This window comes from Patella vulgata, chromosome 3, assembly GCF_932274485.2.
Source record: "Patella vulgata chromosome 3, xgPatVulg1.2, whole genome shotgun sequence".
Lineage (NCBI taxonomy): Eukaryota > Metazoa > Mollusca > Gastropoda > Patellidae > Patella > Patella vulgata.
This window is the reverse complement of record NC_065881.2, coordinates 18,705,402-18,725,085: the sequence shown is the minus strand read 5'-3', so window position 1 is coordinate 18,725,085 and position 19,684 is coordinate 18,705,402. Positions and strand designations below refer to the sequence as shown.

Here is a 19,684-nt window from a genome sequence, read left to right as displayed (position 1 = left end):
GGATTGTACTGGAGTACTTAATACATTTAGAGCCTTTTTTAAAACTGGTATCTAGTTTCACGCATCCCCACAAAGTGACAGTATTTAATACGGAATTAATTTCGGATCTAATCTAATGTCATTATCTTGAACCGTTCGTGTATTGTCGTAGGATTGCTGTTGATAGGGGGCATGTTGAATTATTTACACAACTTACGTAAATGGATTTAAACTGAATATTATGCACCATAAATGACAGGATTAATGACGAAATATCTGCATTACACACTAAGGGGTTATTATCAATATGCAAGATAATTTTCCGTCTTGACAAGTAAAGATGGCCACCCTAGAAATGCCAAGAAAATGGGGATTAATTATAAGAAGATACATGTATGTTTGGAAAGTAGACCTGAGACAGTGAGATACTTTGAAAAGGTGATTTAACCTCGAGAGATTAAATCCAAATATGTTGTTCCTGAAACAAATTGGGGCAGAAGTACGGGCAGTGTCGATTTCATTTTATACACAAATAGAAAAAAAGGTATCGCAACATCCCTATTTGAATATAGGGCTAGTGTTTGATCAGATATGTTACCTATGATACGTTCTGGAAGGCAGCCCATCTCCCTGAAATGCCTCTAAGAAACACTGAAGCAGCAAAGGAAGCTAGATAAAAACTGAAGTTTAAGTAGGGGATTTAATGTGATTCTCCCGAGTTGAAAAAATTGTGGGGTGGGAGTGAAATCAAGTCCAAACTAGTATATGTCAATCATAGGGAATCATATAGATCAACTCATTTCATTTCATGGTTAATTTGTCCATGTTATAGAGCCGTCAAAACAGTGAAATAAAGTCAGTATCTGGTGTAGCCCCTTGGATCTGGGCCTGCATTAGTCTGTGCCATTCCTGGTGTAGTGCCCGAACCAAATCGTCAAGATTATGCACTGGTGGACCCCTCTGGTGGATGTTATGCCCAAGAATGTCCCATGTATGATTGATTGTATTCAGGTCACGGTTTCTGATCTCCTGCCGTAGAAAATCAATAACGACACGCACACGGCGTGGTCTAGGGTTGTCGTCCATAAAGTTTGCCTTATGAGAAGAGGATGATTGTCAAAGAGTGGCACTGCAATCCTGTTCAGGATATTTCTTTGGTATCGTTCACCATTTAGGTTACTTCTAACTGTTACTAGTGGAAGCTTACAGTCATATGAAAGGAAACACCATATCATGATAAAGCCGCCGCCGAATGGAACCTACTCTAAGATGTTACTCAGTGCTAGTTGTGCAGACTGATACACAGGTGACAAGACAGGTCGTATGATAGGTTGGAAACTAAATTTCCAAGCTATGAATATTATTCGCTAAGCAGGTCTAAGACAAATTTGGATTTCAATAAGTTTATGAACCAACCACCGTTTAATGGAAAGGCTCCCAAGAAGATTAGTTGTACAATCGCTAAAGTAAAAGATCAATATACACATTATTTTCCATTTGATATTTATTTTATTGAAGTACATGGTGTACATTTCATCATTTATTGATGAGATAGAGCTAGGGAAGGGAAGGGGGCGGTCAAACACACGATAAAACTTTGTTCATACAGGATATATTTATACCTTCACGTAACAACCCTCACTTCAATAAGAAGAAGATGTCACTCTCGCCTTGGTCAAATTTTTAAACTCAAATTTTCATTTCCCCGTGGGAGCCTTAACCAGAATGTGAACATTGTCATGTTCCTTTGACAGTTTCACACATTTGGATTGAATGCAAGGGTCTCAAGGATGTTAGAACAAATCATTACCGTTGCCAGTCGATTATACTTCTAATATCGCCCGGTTGCAGCGCAGCTGACGTGCCAGCAAAGATTTCTAATTGGGGGGGGGGGCGGCGATGGTAAGTCACATTTTATGTGGTGAACTATAGATATTATCTACACAGTGATAAGGGAAGACGGGGGGGGGGGTAAAGACTAAAAGTAATTAAGTGCACTTCATTATATACTAATACGGCGTATGTTTCTCTTTAATTGACCTCTTACAGCCAGACAAGTAGTAGAGAAATGACAGTGATCAACTGAATACATCGTAGTGTTTGAGCACCAGATACAGGCCCGTCTACTGTCAGTAGAGTAGTGTCCTTCAGGGAGACTAATTCGTTGGTGGTAACTGGAGTATCAGTGTGATGCATCACCTCACCCGTATCTAAATAAAATGACAAAAAATGGTATAATGAGTTGTTTGTCTTAAAGATACATTCCCGCGTAAAAACTCTGTGATTTGATGATATATTTGGCCTAAATCATGTTCAAACTCATTAATCTATCAAACATTTGCTTTAAATCCTCTCAAACCTTTGTTTTCGCGGGTGACCGTTATGTCCACTTCCACTAAGGGCGATATCGTAAGTCTCGTAGTCGGATACCTAAAGTTATAAATAAACTGTTGTTAGACGCCATGTCTGTCAACTAAATTCGTTGAGGGGAGGTCCATTTTTCAGAGGGTAATTTTTCATAACTTACTGTCCATTTATCATACATATTGAGGCCTAAGTAAATTCTTAATTATTTTCTGTCAACTTCTTTTTCCGCCGTTTAATTGCAGTACGTTGATGTCATTTATCATTTATATACTGAGCGCCATGGAACACGCATCACTTTTTTTTCAAAATTTTATTACTAAGTGGTTTTGTATGTATAATATTATGCAATACTATGAACTATTGTTTCACACAATTGTTGTTGTTTTTAGCGTTTAACGTCCGCTTCCACCGAAGGTGATATCGCAGACAAGTTCATTTTAATGATCTTAGCGCACCCGCAGGGGTCTTTGCTGTGGGAGGAAACCGGAGTACCCGGAGTAAACCCACGAGGTTGAGAAGGCGCCCCTATCTCCAAGCCACATACGCTCACACCTGGGATCGAAACCACAGCCGCAAGCCAGAGGTGACCGGCCAACTAGAGGTCGAAGCGTGACACTCTAGACCACTAAGCCATCCCAACCCCCCGTTTCACACAATGCTCCCAAACGCAAAAAATATCGGCCCGTGTGCACAAAAAAAATATAGCACGAGATGCACATGGAAAACCCAATATTCACGTGCAGCATTGTGTGTGAGCCCTTTAAAAGCATGTTTTCAACTTAATGTGCAGTACATGAACTGTGAAAAGTCAATCTGTCGTAATTTGTTGTTGGACGTGTGAAGGAATCGAGCTAGAGATGCCGAGACTTACTGAAAATCAACGGAATGAAGCCATGGGAGTGTCCAGGGCTGGCATGTCTACACGTGCTATTGCCAGACACTTCAATTGTCATCAGTCCACTATTGTAAGGTTGGTGGAACGTGTTCGAGTTACTGGATCAACACGTGACCGTCAACGTCCTGGTCCACAACGCGTTACAACCCAGGCTCAAGACCGCTACATCCGGGTCACTCATCTGCGTGACAGATTCCGCCCAGCGACTCGAATAGGTGCAGCAGTCGTCGGAAGACAAGGACCAGTAAGTGCCAACACCGTAAGACGTCGTCTAAGAGAAGTAGGACTCCGTGCACGACGACCTTATGTTGGAGCTATCCTCAGGGATCATCACCGTCAGCGGCGTTTGATATGGGCTCAAGGACACCAGACATGGAGAAGAGTAGACTGGCAAAGTGTGCTCTTCAGTGATGAGAGTCGCTTTCATCTTTATCACGCTGATGGCCGTCAACGTGTGTGGAGACGTCTTGCAGACTGCTGCGTCTTCGAAACGAATCGATGGGGTGGGGGAAGTGTAATGGTGTGGGGAGGCTTCACATTTCATCACCGGACCGCCCTACACAGGGGTCGCGTTAATGCTGTAACCTACCGTGATGATGGCCCGTGGAGGACAAACGCGCTACTGACATCTGTGTCGTACTTTTGGTTTTGACCCCTCTGACTTTGTACCCTTGATTACAGATTAAAAAGCCATAAGTGTACAAATGTGTTGTTATTGATGTGTTCCCATTTGAATATTATTATTCACAATAAGAAGCAAAATAAATAAGATATGTTTACAGGATCATTTTGTTGTACGAAAAACTAAGTGATGCGTTTTCCATGGCGCTCAGTATATATTCAGTGCTACTCTAAAAATATACATATAGTATCACCTTTTATGTCCCCCAATTTTCGATGGCTCTTTTTTATCAGATAAAAGGATTAAAAGAAAAATAAAATGGGGTCATGTGGATAGGGGGTAGGGGATTTCGTCCATACAGAGCCGCTACAGCCTACTCGTATTTCGAATTCCAACTTCCAATGGTTCATGTACAGGCATGTCAACATATGGACGGGGCCTCTGATTTATTCGTCGAATCCGCTCACCTAGAACATTGTCGGCCAATACGGGGGAATCGACACTGGCGCACCCTGGTTGAACCACCAGTGCTGTGCAACCGCTCCCCCACTGCAACAAAAGCATCTGCACATATTAAATGAATCAATGATACTTACTGCTATAAGTTCCACCCCAAGCTACAAGAAGATAGTATGCCTCGGAAAGGTCAAAGTTCAGGTTTGGTGCCTGGTACAGAGTTGCGTTTTTATTTCTGGTAAATCGACAGGATATCTTTCCATTCACGAAACGGGTTTGAACATTGGTAAAACCTCTCTATTAAATGAATTATGTATAAGATAAAACCCTGATATTACTGAGAACTTATTTTTAAGTCTAAAATTAGCTAATGTTTTCAAGTATATTTCAAGCTATGTAGTCGGTAAAATAATGACAGATTGCTCCGATTTCTTATCTGTTAATGGCAATATTGATTAAAGGTGGATACTTAAGAATTGCTATAATTATTGGTGCACAACACCACATACCCAATCTGATTAAAATACTGGGCCCGTATTCACGAAAACTTAAACTAAGTTACAACCGAAATTATAAGAACTACTGCAACTTCATTGGATATATGCAAATTGATTTTACTGGTCAGCCAATCGAATTGCAGTATTTCTTAAAATTTCGATTTATCTTAGTTTAAGTTTTCGTGAATAAGGGCCCAGATCTATATTTCGTTCCGTGTTAATCAGATCACCATATGCCTTAAAGGGACAATAACACTCTTGCTGGCTTGACAGCTCCAGAAAATAAAAAATAGCCTTATTCTAAGTACTAGATGTGTTAGTGTCCTACCTGTTGTGTAAATTATCTATTAAATCCTACTTTACTTGTCCAGAGGGTTCAAAAATATTTTCAAATCTAAGTAACATTTGAAAAGCTTTACGTCAGGCTTTTCAAATTATTTAGTTGAATTTTTCCAATTTTTTAAATTAGGTGTGTTAAGATAAAATTTGTATCATCAATTAATTGGAATATTGTATAATAGTACAATTTGTTGACCAGAATAAAGATGGGACATATTATTCAGTTACAACAAGAGTGGTATTGAGCCTTTAACTCGTCAGATTTCAAACACAAACAGGGTCTAAGATTGATCCTACATGATGACTTGTGTTAACATTATACCACTTTCACCTTTGACTTGAATTGACTCATCATATTTTATATATTTTAACTGTTTGATGAAGACTAGTCTCTCATTAATAAACAGTAATTTTACAAACTTATGAAGTGAAAAGTAAATTACATATATTAGGAATGGGAGTGCAGAAATTCGTGTATGTTTATTTAGTTTTGTATGTTGTCCCTTAAATCAATGTTAACGAAACGAAAATGAAATGGGGGTTTACGTATTACGCTCCGACTGGAACAATATTAATTAATTAGATAATCATACTCTGTCAATCTGTATCTAAAATGAAATGAAATAGGGTTTAACGCCCAAAGTTTCGGCGCCGAGTATGGGCTAATGAATATGGGCATAAGCCATACAGTGTGCTATTGGGGATATCTGGCTCGGACAGCGGTCGCTGCGGTTCTTATATCTGTAGATGGGTACTTTTACGTACACGGCAACGACAAGACGCTGTGTCCTCGTCAGGCTCTATGCCAAGGGAAAACCACACTGTCTCTACCAACATGGTAAGTGAGCCAGCGACTTACACATTAAGCCACCGCGGCTTTCCTAAAATTAACTATCATAGTTACAGACTCTTCTCAGGTGCACATCTAGCTGTTTATTTCTTGGTAATTTGATACTTACCGTATAGTCAAATTGTGAATATTGACCAGGATTGTAACCCAATTTAACACCAACTGTATCAGAACCAACTGAACAGAAGAATACCACATCTTCTCCCTGATGATATTAAAGCATATTATTCTTTTTTTTTATTAAAGACAAAGTAACCAAAACGAGTGGATAAAATTACATCTGTTTAATTTAATACAATGGACTAGGCAAGAAGTTCCGGACTTTATGTGGTTGTACGTGGCAAGGAGTAGTGTCGCCTGTCCAGCGTCGTGGGTTTTCTCCGGGTCCTGCGGTTTCGTCTCACTGCTAAAGACCTCTACGCGCAAGCGAATTATTGAAATAAAATTGAATCATATGTTAGTCCCGAAATGACCTAGTCTGTGTCGAGTGGACGTTAAACACACACACACACTCTCTCTCTCTCCGGGGTTCAACGTCACATTTCTTGCATCAACCGGGATAAAACACAGATCAATACATACCATAGCTTTATCTTTAGACAGCCCAGCAGCAATATAACCAGCACCGTTATTTGCATCTCCAATTAATTCAATAGTATAAGTGTCGTCTTTATTATCCATATAAGTTACAGCCACTGCACAGTCATCCCCCGTACAGGTTTTTGGGTGGTAAAAACAGCCCTTAGTTTGACCGCAGTTATTAAAGTTTATTGGTGTAAATTCTGCTGGTATAGTAGGTATCTGTAAAAATATTCAGATGTTGTGTAAGTGTACTATAGTATCCGTAAAGCATTATATAATACAATGAATAATTGAAGTTTTCTGTGTAAATATTTATAAATATTATGTATTATATAGTATATGGCCTTTTCGTGTATGCTACCCGATACTGTTTATAATCCATTGCCAGGGAAATCTATTATTCTAGGAATGTATATTATGTATGGTTATAAAGTTAATTTTTTGTATACATTATTAATATCTGAAGACGCCTATAAAGAGCAGACAGCTAGCATATATGAATTTACTTGGACGTATTTTTTTTAATTTATTTATGTATATATTTTTATGTATTTATGTATTCCTTTAAAGTGGAGGCTAGAGATAATTAGTTCCCAAATACTAATATCCTATTGTTAGTTTTAATCCTTTAACTCTCAATTTCGCAGGAAGAAGTATGGCGTCTTTGGATTTCGGGCTATTACGGTCACAAACGACTTTATACATAATAACCTAATAATAACCTTATCAGCATATTATAGTTTCCATTTTCGATCTCTATTATTTTCGATTTCTATTATTTGGGCGCTATATCGGCACTCAAGGCGTGCAACATTAAAAGGCAAAACATTTTATATAAATCACACATACTGAGGTCAATAGAAGAACATTTGTAGGTGATATCAGGTGTTCAGATAGTTCAAATTTAATTGATCAAAGAAATAAAACATGCTGTTTTCGCACTAGTTTTTTTTAAGCAAAACAGTTCAACTTTTTGTCGTTTTTAGTTGTATGTGTGTGGAATGAAAACGGGCGATTTTTCTCACGATGACGGCCATAAGAGGGATTTTAGCTACCCAGCATAATATGCATGTTTCATTCACAAAATCCATCTTACTCTACTGAGGAATTTATCAGTTAAGCTGTAAATATCTATAGCGCGATTCGTTCGCCTTTAACGAGTCAAGGGCTCGTCTTAAAATTAAGTGTGTGAACCTATTTTAAGTCATCCATTGCAGCTTGCGAGAAACTTTGCCTTTCAATGCAAGTTCTACCTGAAGTATATGATTTTTCTTTTGTCGATGTCGACGCGAAAAGTACATAAATTCTGTTATTATAACATTCTTTCCCATTGATACTTCTAGAGAGGTAAATTACATAAGACAGATTTCTTTGTATGTCGCTCTCTCAAAATCTATTATTATACATATTTGTACTTTTCTAGAAGACATATCTATTCATGCGTTCATTCAATTAAAAGTTATATGACATATATCACGCATGATGAAAATGAATTGAAATGGGGTAAGGGCCTACTTTTCTACACTGACTCGGATTAAGAAACTGTACATCATGCAGTTAGCTGCAATATTTGAGCCGTGATAATTCTTATTCACAGCTACAATTGATAAACTATTTGAGGCTTTGAGCAAATAAAATTAGGTTTAATTGTAAAAATTTTTAGCACATATCACCACAGTTTGCAATGAAATAAGTAATTATGTTACAAACAGTGAAGAGTTGGCCACTGAAGTCTTAATCTTATCTTTCCGAACAGTTTTTCTGTATTTTGGCGTGACATGATATCACGTGATTGTGGTTCGGCGGCCATATTAAAATGAACAGAAATTTCGCATAGCAATTGGGTTTAATCAAATCATATAATTATTCGGCAAGGTTTCACCTTTATTTCAAGCTATGTTAAGCTATGTACAGTACAGTTTGAGGTCAGTGTATTTGGAAATTAAGGGGGTTATAGGCCAGTAACTTTTTTGTAGTCATTTGACTACAAAACATGCCCAAAGCTGGGCCTTTGATGGCCCACCGCTGTGGCTGGAGCAGGTTACTATTTATAGAAATGATATAATGGGGAAAAATGATGGGGGAACTGCAATATTTGAGTTTACATATCTAACACAATTTTGGGACTACATTCTTATAAATGTCATTTACTTATGTATATAGCTTCTAAAATCCAAACCCAAATCTCCACTTACGTTATAAACGAGATTTTCGCATAACCTAATCTATCACTTTAAAAACAACTGCCGCCTTATTACGATAGTATTAATGTCAATTATTTTAAACCCACCTGGAATACAGGATCAACAATATTATTGTTAGAAGCAGGTTGAACAACAGTCTTAACATTAAACCAAAATACGCTAAAGCTCTCAACAATTGTTGCCCTGGAAAGGAATATATTAATGTTATGGTACGTTATAGATACTATGAATCATCAATATGCCATAGCATGCCAATTTTATGTTTTGTTTTATGTTAATGTTTTTATTGCTTTCACCCTAATATACATTCTAGTGAATACCTCAATCGATAACAATGGCATTTAATACATCAGGATACATACGTGAACTGAATAGCTCCTATATTCTGACCCGGTGCCCGCCATTTTATTGTCAATGACGTCACGGCGTCGCTGTTATTGTGTGTTATTAAATTCTGTGAATAGAAATAAAAATGATCATATATCTATGTGGTTTACAAATGAACAAAGATTCATTTAAACGGCTAAAGTTCTTACTCAATATTATCCAGACACGATTTATTAGTCGATGTTGTTATCTTACCTGACAATATAGGATACTTATAATTATTATACATACACCATTTAAGACACAGTGAACATTTTTAAATCAGTCGACAAGGACGTGTACTCTCATACTTCTGAAGCAATGGCCCGAGAAATCCCTCTCTGGCCATTACTGGATTGGCTTCTGATACTTGAGTTTTGGAGGGAGTCTATCCCAAGTACAGCAACATGACAGCACTTCGTTTAATCTGGGGTCTTCCCTAAAACTTTGGACAATGATTTAAGGTATTAAAAACAGTGAAAGTAATGTTCGTCGCCATACAGTATTGCTACATTGTATCCATGTTGATAGCCTCGTTTGTCACACAATTTGTTCTCTGCAATATTCTGCTATGCACTGGTTAATTGGGCATAATAAAATCGTGAGGCATGACGTAACGTTATGTAAACATATTTGATCCAATTTGGAGCTCTGTTTAAAGCGTAATGATACTGTTACGCAGTTAGCTATTGGTTGTTAATCGGACTATTGGCCAGTCATAATTTGGAACAGAAGTTTGCTTCCTTTACAGCAGTGGTAAGTGGGTTTAGGTATAATCAAACGAAACAATGCGAGGAGTATAGTGTACTCCATGCTCTCAGTGCCATTTGTAATCGGGCAAAATGTCAGTGGTTAAGTAAACCGAAATAACCAGCTATGTCCGACTGAGATACAATTTGGACGTATTTCGACTGAAAAGAAATAACAATTAAGTTTTAAAAAAAATTAAATCAGTTTACATATACTAATAATACATGCGATATGTAATTTTTGAACAATTTTCGTAAATTTTAGGTTCCAAAAAATAGGAATTTAGTTCCTTTAATGTATACTTTTGACACATTTTCGTCCATTTTAAGAATCAACCCTTATACCTTTTGTCCACCAAAGCAGTCATTCGTTTTCAGTTTAATTTCATCAAACTCTGTAAATTGTCCTTCAGGAACTTCTTGATTGCCATCAACTCTGTGAACCTTTATTTCTATCCCTTTAAACTCTTTATTATTTGTCGATCCAATCGTAACTAAAAATAATAGAAAACGTAAAACATAGGTCCCCAAGACACGTAACGTAAGCTATGATCGTATAACCATACGACAATCCTATTGCGTTTCGTTTTTATAGTTAAAAATTTAGTTTTACTACATTACACTAAGACCTTGAAGAGTTGTTATATAACCCGCGTTCTGGTTGATGTGAGGGATTGGCCAATGAAACGGCCTGTTGCGGCGAGTTCTTGACATGCGGTGCACTGAACTGTAGGTATCTCACTAGTAACATCAATGCTGATTGGTTAATCAAATTAGTGGAGGCGATCGAAAGTATAAAACAACGAAACGACCTGTATTTTAACCGCCAAAGGTCTCTTTCTTACCCAATAACAATTCAGCTAACAGTTTTCCAGGCTATCTCTAAATATGGCTCGGGTGCAGATTATGAAAAACACCGTAGAAAACCAAATTTTATCATTTCAGTGCGATAGACAAACATATTAATTTCAAATACACATCAATGAGTATCTTACTGGTAAGTTCATCAAGGGGCTGTTGGTTCGTTTGATCTACAGTTATAGTAAAATGTGTATCTTATAAGGTGGCTGATAGTTTGACTATCAGTTATTGTTCATCAGAAGGTTGGTAGTTTGATTAACAAAATGAAATGGGGTTTAACGTCCTACTGTTCTGCTCCGAACTGGGCTAATGAAGACGGGCATACGCCATACTGTGTGCTATGAGGTAAATTTTGCCAGGATAGCGCCATTACGACCTACTCTTATATCGAATTCAAACTGTCAAGGGATCTTTCACGTGCACGCCAATGCGTACACAGGACCTCGTTTTTTCGTCCCATCCGAACGACTAGACAGTTGTCCTTGTCAGGTCCTGCATCACTGACAAGGGGAACCACGCCGGAAAATCTGGATGAACTTTCTCGGCCAATGCAGGGATTTAACACCCGACCTCCAGGCTAGCGAGCCAGCGTCTTACCCACTTAGCCACCGTGATCCCCCAGTTTGATTAACAGTTTAGTAACATGTGTATAGTACATCATCTGGCTGTTAGGTAGTTTGATTACAAATAGTTACAAATGCTGTATCTTACTTTTAAGTTCACCATCAGGCTGATAGTTTGATTAACATTAGTGATAAAATGTGTATCTTACTTGTAAGTTCTTCAGAAGGCTGATAGTTTTAGGGGGATCACGTGGCGTGGTTTCCCCCTTGTCAGTGATGCAGGACGGAGGGCCTGACAAGGATAGCTGTCTAGTTGTGCGGATGAGACGAAAAACCGAGGTCCCGTGTATATATTGGAATGCACGTAAAAGATCCTCTGGCAGTTGTAATTCGATATAAGAGTAGGCGATATTGCCGGTGCCCGGGCAAAATTTCCCTCATAACACACTGTATGGCGTATGCCAGTCTTCATTAGCCCAGTATAGGAGCAGAACAGTAGGACGTTAAACCCCATTTCATTTCTGATAGTTTTATTAACATTAGTTATAAAATGTGTATCTTACTTGTAAGCTCGTCAGAAGGCTGATATGTAGTTTTATCAACAGCAAAAGTAAAAGGTGTAGCTGATGTTTGATGGACAGTTGATTGATGATGCGGATACAAAGTTAAACATGTTGAGGCAGGAGCACCATTTGGATAGCAGGTACCTGAAATAAAAGTTTAATGAAAGTCTCCATGTGTAGCCTACCGAACTAACCTTGTAATTATCAACAACAGATGGGGGATGTAAGATAATTTATAACCCAGTCCATGGCTATCAACAAAAAGAGGGGTCGTCTAAAGTATGGTGGTAATAACACCTGGTGTATTTATTATCAACAACAAGAGGGTGGTATAAAAAGGGTGCTATTACACCTGTTCTATTTATTATCAATAACAAATTGAAGGAATAAAGAAGGGTGGTAATAACACCCAGACTGTGTGCTCAATAACAAATTGAAGGATATAAAGCATGATGGTAATGGCACCCAGTCTATTTATTATCAATAACAATTTGAAGGGTATAATGTATGGTGGTAATAACACCCAGTCTATGTCTATGCCTCAAAAACATACCGACGAAAATTACTAAATCATGTATATCTGAAATTTCCCCGGCCATAGCCGACATTGTGAACAGCTGTATTGAAATAGGTAGAGTTCCAGTTCAAATGAAACTAGCTTTAGTAAATCCGCTTCTGAAGAAACCATCATCAGATCCAGATGAACTTAAAAACTATAGGACAGTGTTCAATCTCTCATTCATATCCAAAATTATGGAAGACGTTGTTGCTGAACAAATGATCTGTCATCTACGTTGCAACAATTTGATAGAGCCTTGGCAATCCGCCTACAAGTCCAAACACAGTACTGAGACAGCCTTAATGAGAGAACAACATGGTATCCTTAGGGAAATGGATGCCAATAAAAGTGAATTTCTTGTTTTACTGTATCTTAGTGCAGCAGCCGACACCCTTGAGCATCAAAGTGTGTTAAGACGACTTTCAGCAGAATTTGGCATCACAGAAACAGCTCTATCATGGATTACATCTTACCCAGTGGGCGATTCCAAACTGTGGTAGTTGGCGGACATAGTTCTAAACCAAATGCCGTGAAGTACGGGGTACCACAAGGTTCGGTCTTAGTTCCCCATGCTATTCGTTCCTTGGTGTTACCACACGCCACAATAACCAGAAGTACCAGCTATATGATGACGATACGCAGCTTTACATAGGTTTCAAGCATTCCAATGGGGAAGACGAGATTGGTAGACTGGAAAAGTGTTTGTCAGAAATCCGATACTTGATGAAGACAAATAAGCTGAAGTTAAATGATGACATGATCGAATTACATAAAATTGGAAGTAAATACCATGTCAGCAAAACAAAAAACAATTGTTTGAAAATTAGTGACACTGCAGTTGAAGTCTGTACGAAATTTGGGCGTACAATTTTTGCGAAAAAAACGCAATTTTATTGACAGCCAACAGCGAAGATGCTAGTTAACATCCAGAATCGACTATTGCAACTCACTCCTATATAATTCTCCCAATTATCAAATTGGCCGTTTGCAGAAACTACAAATAAAGCTGCTAGGATAGTTACTAGGTCGAAGTCATCTGAGAATAACAGTCCAATTTTGAAAGAACTTCACTGGCTCTCAATCAATTACAGCATCGAATTCAATATTTTATCCACGACCTATTCAACTCTAAACAGCGAATTTGTCCCAGAATACCTAGAACATCTCCCGATCCCATATACTCCATCCAGATCCCTGTGATCATCTTCAAGTAACCTACTTGTTAAAAAAAAATAAGACAATCGCAGGGACAAGAGCCTTTAGCTATGCTACTCCTGAATTATGGAATAGTTTAAGTGGATCTCTGAAAAATGCATCATCATTAACTACGTTTCGAAAAAACCTTAAGACCGTCATTTTCCAGAGTGCCTTCAAGTGTTGATTTATATATTGAGTGTTTTATATGTGCTACATTGAAGGAAATGGAGTAGGGTTTAAAGTACGATTATTGTAGCCTAATTCTCAGTCTGGTTCTCTTATAAGATATGGTCTTTAGTGAGGCTCAGTTGTGTATTGCAGAATTTCTACTCCATAGTTCTTCTCGGAGACATTGGAGGTGATTGAGAAACTGTGGTGGCACCCGTGAACAGAGTCATCGGCGCCATGGAGTAATGGAGGGAGTGGGGTGGAGATCTGTGTGAATCTGGAGGGAATGGAGAGGATGTAGCCTTGGCTGGCCCATGGTGATGCAATTTTTGCTGGCTGGCTAATTCTTACCCGACTGCATCTTCACAATCATGCCAATAGGATTCTGGGGAGACATACTGGAACTGGAACTTTAGTGGAACTGGTCTGGAGATGTCGACTCCTTAGGGTGTCGACTCATGGACGTCTTGAGTCGAAGAGCGTATACATGGATCAGCGAAAACACGCCATGTAACCGGTTGCAGCACGCTTGGCATATGTTTGGAATTCGTTTGCCATTTGCAACGTACGCTCAGCATTCCTTGGATAGACACTATGCATGCCATGGACGCATTCGTTCTATGCTCAACATTCGTCTTATACCTCAGACGTCCACCAAAAAGAAGATGTAAGTCAATAATTCGACCGTACAAAATCATACTTTCTATTTCGCGAGTATTCGCATCATTAGACTTGATCTATAGGAATAAAGCGATTTAAGCTTGGCGGGCATATTCAGTAAAATGTATTCTTATGCAAATAGGTCAACACCAAACGAAGTTTTGTAAATAGAATGTTTGACCTTTTTAATAAAGAACCTCGCACCAGTATCTCTTAGCTGTCGGGATCATATTTACTGCATGATAAGCCTTCGTGCATCAATGGGTTATCGTATGAATTATGTGTAAAATCGTGTATTGATACCACAGTTAGCTTGTATCATTGCAAGGCCTGTAAATAGTTTGTCCGTATGTTAAGTACATCATATCTGAATTAAATTTGTACTCGGTGGATATATGTTAAATAATAGTTTAAAGGCATCAGCCAACTTTATTGTACACACAGTTGCGTACATACAGGTGTCTATTGTACGGGCAAAAAGGTAAAACCTCTCCAACCGATATGGGCCCAGCAACTATTATTTATCAGATCTACGATACTTTAAATCTCTCCAGCTCCAAATTCACAAAGCATTCTTAGACTTAAGTTAAGAATTTACTCAAAATTGTTCGCCTTATTTGAACTAAAATATAGCCCTTTATAAAACTTTTGTTGTTTTAATGTATCAAATACATCAATAAGAAACTATGTGCAAAGTTCTGTGTTTCTGGATCAAAGATATCTCTCATAAACAATGATTGAAAGTTGAGTAAATTTGTTAACTTAAGTATGAGAATGCTTTGTGATCTCGGGGCCTGGGGCCTGTTTCACGAAATTTTAACTATGATAAAATCCAAATTTTAGTAATTTGATTGGATAATATTAGACTGATTGTAGTGCTTAGCCAATCAAAATTGAAGTATCTACTAAAATTTGGATTTTATTTTTAGTTAAAAATTTCGTGAAACAGGACCCTGGTCTTTCAAACCTCTACTACTTAAAAAATAAAGAAATAACAAACAAACAAACGGTAATAATATCATAATTTTATGAACTATATCATGTATTCATTTATTTATAACGTCCTATCTCTCTGCGCCGACTGGGATAATAAAGGTTGGCATACACTATGCTTTGAAAGACATGCCCCGATGGCGCCGTTTTCACCTCTTCGAAAACTTACTCGAACCTGGGACCGCCTGGCTGGTGAACCAATGTATTACACACTGAGGTACCATGGCTGCCTCTTTGATATAGGAATATCTAATGTAAGTGTTAAGGAACTGTACTTTTGGGATTTATTTATTAAACTTGGTTCTTTGTTGTTAAAGTGTGAAATAATTGTGACTGCGTTTTTATATCAATGTTAATGTAATTAAAATTATATCTTTATTTCCTTTCGTTTTTATGATTCTAATTTTCTAATACGGAGTTCGGTAAACTATAAAAAATGGAAAGTAAAACGAAAAAAAGGGAACCAGAATTGCGGCAATGCTTGTTTAAGATGCATCGTTTTATCAATTTGTCGTGAAGGTACGTGTAATTTAAAAATGACACCTAGTAGAAAACCTGATTGACTGTGGATTTTTCTGCGTCTGGATACATGATAATCTTTTGTATTAGCCGAAAAGAACAGTATTGACAGGTGGGCGTCCGTCATTATTGCTGTTTGTTTTGGGGGTTAAGCCAAATTCTGATAAAGCCCCCTCTTTTATAAGCAATGCCTATTTATCTAACTCGGATTTCAACCGCTGTTTGTTGGATTTTTGTATTGTAAATAAGAATTTGATATTCATGATAATGGTGTTAATAACATAAAGTGTATTTAATCCCATGTATTCTTCAATATTAAAGTGGTTATTACTATGGGGTATATTTTAAGAGCTTCTTCTTGTCTGTCTTGGTAAACCTTTTCTATAGAAGTATCAGATTTGATTCACTGTCTGGTGTTCATATATTTACTGTGTTGTTGATCAGTGATTCTACAGTGTCTAAGGGAAATGAACAACGTAATCAGAAATGAAAAGTAACACCATCCACAGGATTCGCAAACGACCTTACATCGTGTCAAATATCGTGTGTTTTCTCCAGGTCCTCCGGTTTCTTCCAACAACTGAAGTCTCTCTCTCTCTCTCTCTCTCCCAAAAACGTCCACTCGTTTCGATTACCGACAACTTTACTTCGTGTCCAATAAAAGCCCGGGGTTGATATACCAGAACTCGAATCGATGACAATCCCCATTTAACCTTGAAGGAACGTAACAGTCATGTCTGTGACAAAGCAAAATAACCAGTGACACAATAATATATTTTGAAAAGCCAGTGACACAGCACAAACTCTAAAAATACCCGTTTCAACAAATCCCTTAAGCAAACAATATCTATTCCAACAAAGATTAGCGATTCAATGGCCTTACATATTAAAGGAGCTAAACCTGTAACTCAATATTTTCCATAATATTTAAAGTTAAAATTTTATATTTTTAAGTTATATTTTTAAAATGTATTAAAATAAAGCCCTAAAATAGATGGTATCTATAAACAGTCCTACCTTGTTAAAGAATAATCCTATTAATCCTATAATTAACTATTGCCAGTTGAGAAATTGGCATGAATATAATTTTCAACTTCAAATTCAAACGTTTGAAGATAGCTATTCCATGGTGGGGAATAGGAAAACAAGGGAGGTAATTGGGAGGTAATTGTGTTATTATTTCCGGTGTGAAGATTTTTAAGTGTGAGAAAGATAACCTATGATCGTATAATAGTGAGTTGGCAAAAGACATAGAAATAATTATGTTTTGACTTTCTTAGAAAATATGAAATTGTAACTTTAAAATAAAAAACACGAATTAGAATTTGAAAAAAAAAAGTTTTGGACCTTGTTTCTCGAAATCTTAAAGATACATTATGGGAGATTCGATAACGAGTTGGCAGTTCTCACTATAATAATTAAAAACTAGATGACGTAGAGGCAAGTTGCTGAAAATTTCATTCAAATTGATCCACTATGAACCGAGAACTAAGCGAATAAAATTTCTGCCTAGCCTCGGTCATCATTACTAAAGTCAGTACGTTAAACAGCATAGTCTCGATTATCCATTTAATCGTTTAATCGAGATGGAAAGTTATGCAGTAAAGCGGATCACAATCCACTTAAGATCGCAGGCTAGCGATGCCATCTAGAGTTGATTATGGTCTGGATAGGGTAACTAATGTCTAATTATTAATTTAGGAAACATTTCAGGCCTAAAGAAAGACCTGCAATAGGCAGATTTAGCTCTTGCATAATGTATGTTTAACTGACGATAAAATCCAAATTTTAGTAGATACTTCAAGTTTGATTGGCTAAGCACTAAAATCAATATAATATTATCCAATCAAATTTCTAAAATTTGGATTTTATCTTCGTTAAAATTTCATGAAGCAGGCCCAATGTCTTACAAAGAGAGAACAACTATATACCCGTACTCTAATATCGACACATTAATAATAATACAAATACAATACCTGTACTCTAATATCGACACATTAACAATAATATAATACAACTACAATACCTGTACTGTAATGTCGACACATTAACTAATAGAAATACAAATACAATAACTGTACTCTAATATCGACACATTAACTAATAGAAATAAATTCATTGTATAGAAATCAGGTCAAAAGTAAATTTATTTCTTACCGATTAGCCGCAATTGATAGCTAGAAAGATCATATAATAACTTTATGAAGCATTCAAAATTAAATAACTGTTTGAAATAATTCTGCAACAAAACCATTAGAGATGTGGATAACAAAATCGTCGATGAAAGATATGTTCAACATCGCACGTAAAAGATCCCTTGACAGTTGGAATTCGATGTAAGAGTAGGCCGTAGTGCCGCTGTCCGGGCAAAATCTCCCTGTTCAATCCCTGCATTAGCCGAGAAAGTTCAACCAGATTTTCCGGCGTGGTTTCCCCTTGTCAGTGATGCAGGACGGAGGTCCTGACAAGGACAGCTGTCTAGTTGTTCGCATGGGACGAAAATCCGAGATCCCGTGTACACATTGGCGTGCACGTAAAAGATCCTTGGCAGTTGGAATTCTATATAAGAGTAGGCCGTAGCGCCGCTGCCCGGGCAAAATCTCCCTCATAGCACACTGTATGGCGTATGCCCGTCTTCATTTTCCCAGTTTAGGAGCAGAACAGTAGGACGTTAAACTCCATTTCATTTCATTTCATTTAGGTCCGTCTTCATTAGCCCTGCAGTTCAGAGCAACACAATAGGATGTTACACCCTATTTCATTTCAATTCATGTTCAACATCGCCCCTTTATAAACTTAGATTGGGTAAGAGAATGACTGACTTACCTTTCTTCACATAAATAACCAAGCAAAAACACAAAACAGGAAAGATCCTCATCATGAACAATATGTCAGTAATTTTTCTCTAAAAGTAGTCTTATATTTAAAAATTAAAACAATTTCTGGTAACTTGGTGTATATGCAATTGCCAGATGACTGTTATCGACGTCCGCGTGTTACGAACTACTTCTTGTTTATTTATCATAGCTCAATATAAAAAGAAGGCCAAAGAGCCTTAATCTCTACCTTCGGTTAAAAATATAGTGCAGGATAACTATACAATGCATGCACATTTTATATGCTTTAAAGATTTTACAGATTGTTTATTATCTAAACGTACATTTTTGTAGTTATTTAAAATATTTAGTGAAGACATTAAAACAAGCGTCCAAACTGAATTAGAAATGTGCGTTAAAGACTGTATAATCTTCTTCAATAGAATAGAAATAAGATATTATGGTTTTATCAACGACGTCATTCACTTTCAGTCAGTACAGAGCGGGCAAGAAATTTAATGATGTATTCTGTTGGGTGAGCAGACAGGATATTTAATGATGTTCTAATACGTGCGCTTTATAGTTCATAAAGTCAAGTGGCATGTTTTCCATCCAGAACTCCTGGCCGTTTTCCGGTGGAGATTTGGTCACAAATATACAATAACAACATTTGGCAAGTATCATGCAATGCGTCTATTCAGAATAACATAGCAACCTGACGTTTCTTTTGCTGTTTAATATACACATCAATCCTCATCTAATGGGCTGGGATGGCCTAGTGGTCGTGGTTTCCATCCCTGGTGTGAGTGTATTTGACTTAAAGATATGGGCGCCTTCTCGTGGAAAGGCCGTTGGGCATGGGCTAAATTAACTTCAATA

At 37.4% G+C, this 19,684-nt stretch overlaps 1 protein-coding gene across 1 annotated transcript; it reads right to left on the bottom strand.

The window, feature by feature from the left end:
- Positions 1-1,946: 1,946 nt before the first annotated feature.
- LOC126815485 (putative ferric-chelate reductase 1) lies at positions 1,947-19,644 on the bottom strand. Its single transcript, XM_050541156.2, has 9 exons — positions 18,816-19,644; positions 11,894-12,037; positions 10,252-10,400; positions 9,154-9,245; positions 8,878-8,974; positions 6,588-6,806; positions 6,115-6,210; positions 4,460-4,616; positions 1,947-2,189 (listed from the first exon to the last, which is right to left on the bottom strand). The coding sequence occupies exons 1-9, from the start codon at positions 18,868-18,870 to the stop codon at positions 2,023-2,025; spliced, it is 1,176 nt and encodes a 391-aa protein (XP_050397113.1). The 5' UTR covers positions 18,871-19,644; the 3' UTR covers positions 1,947-2,022.
- Positions 19,645-19,684: the final 40 nt, after the last annotated feature.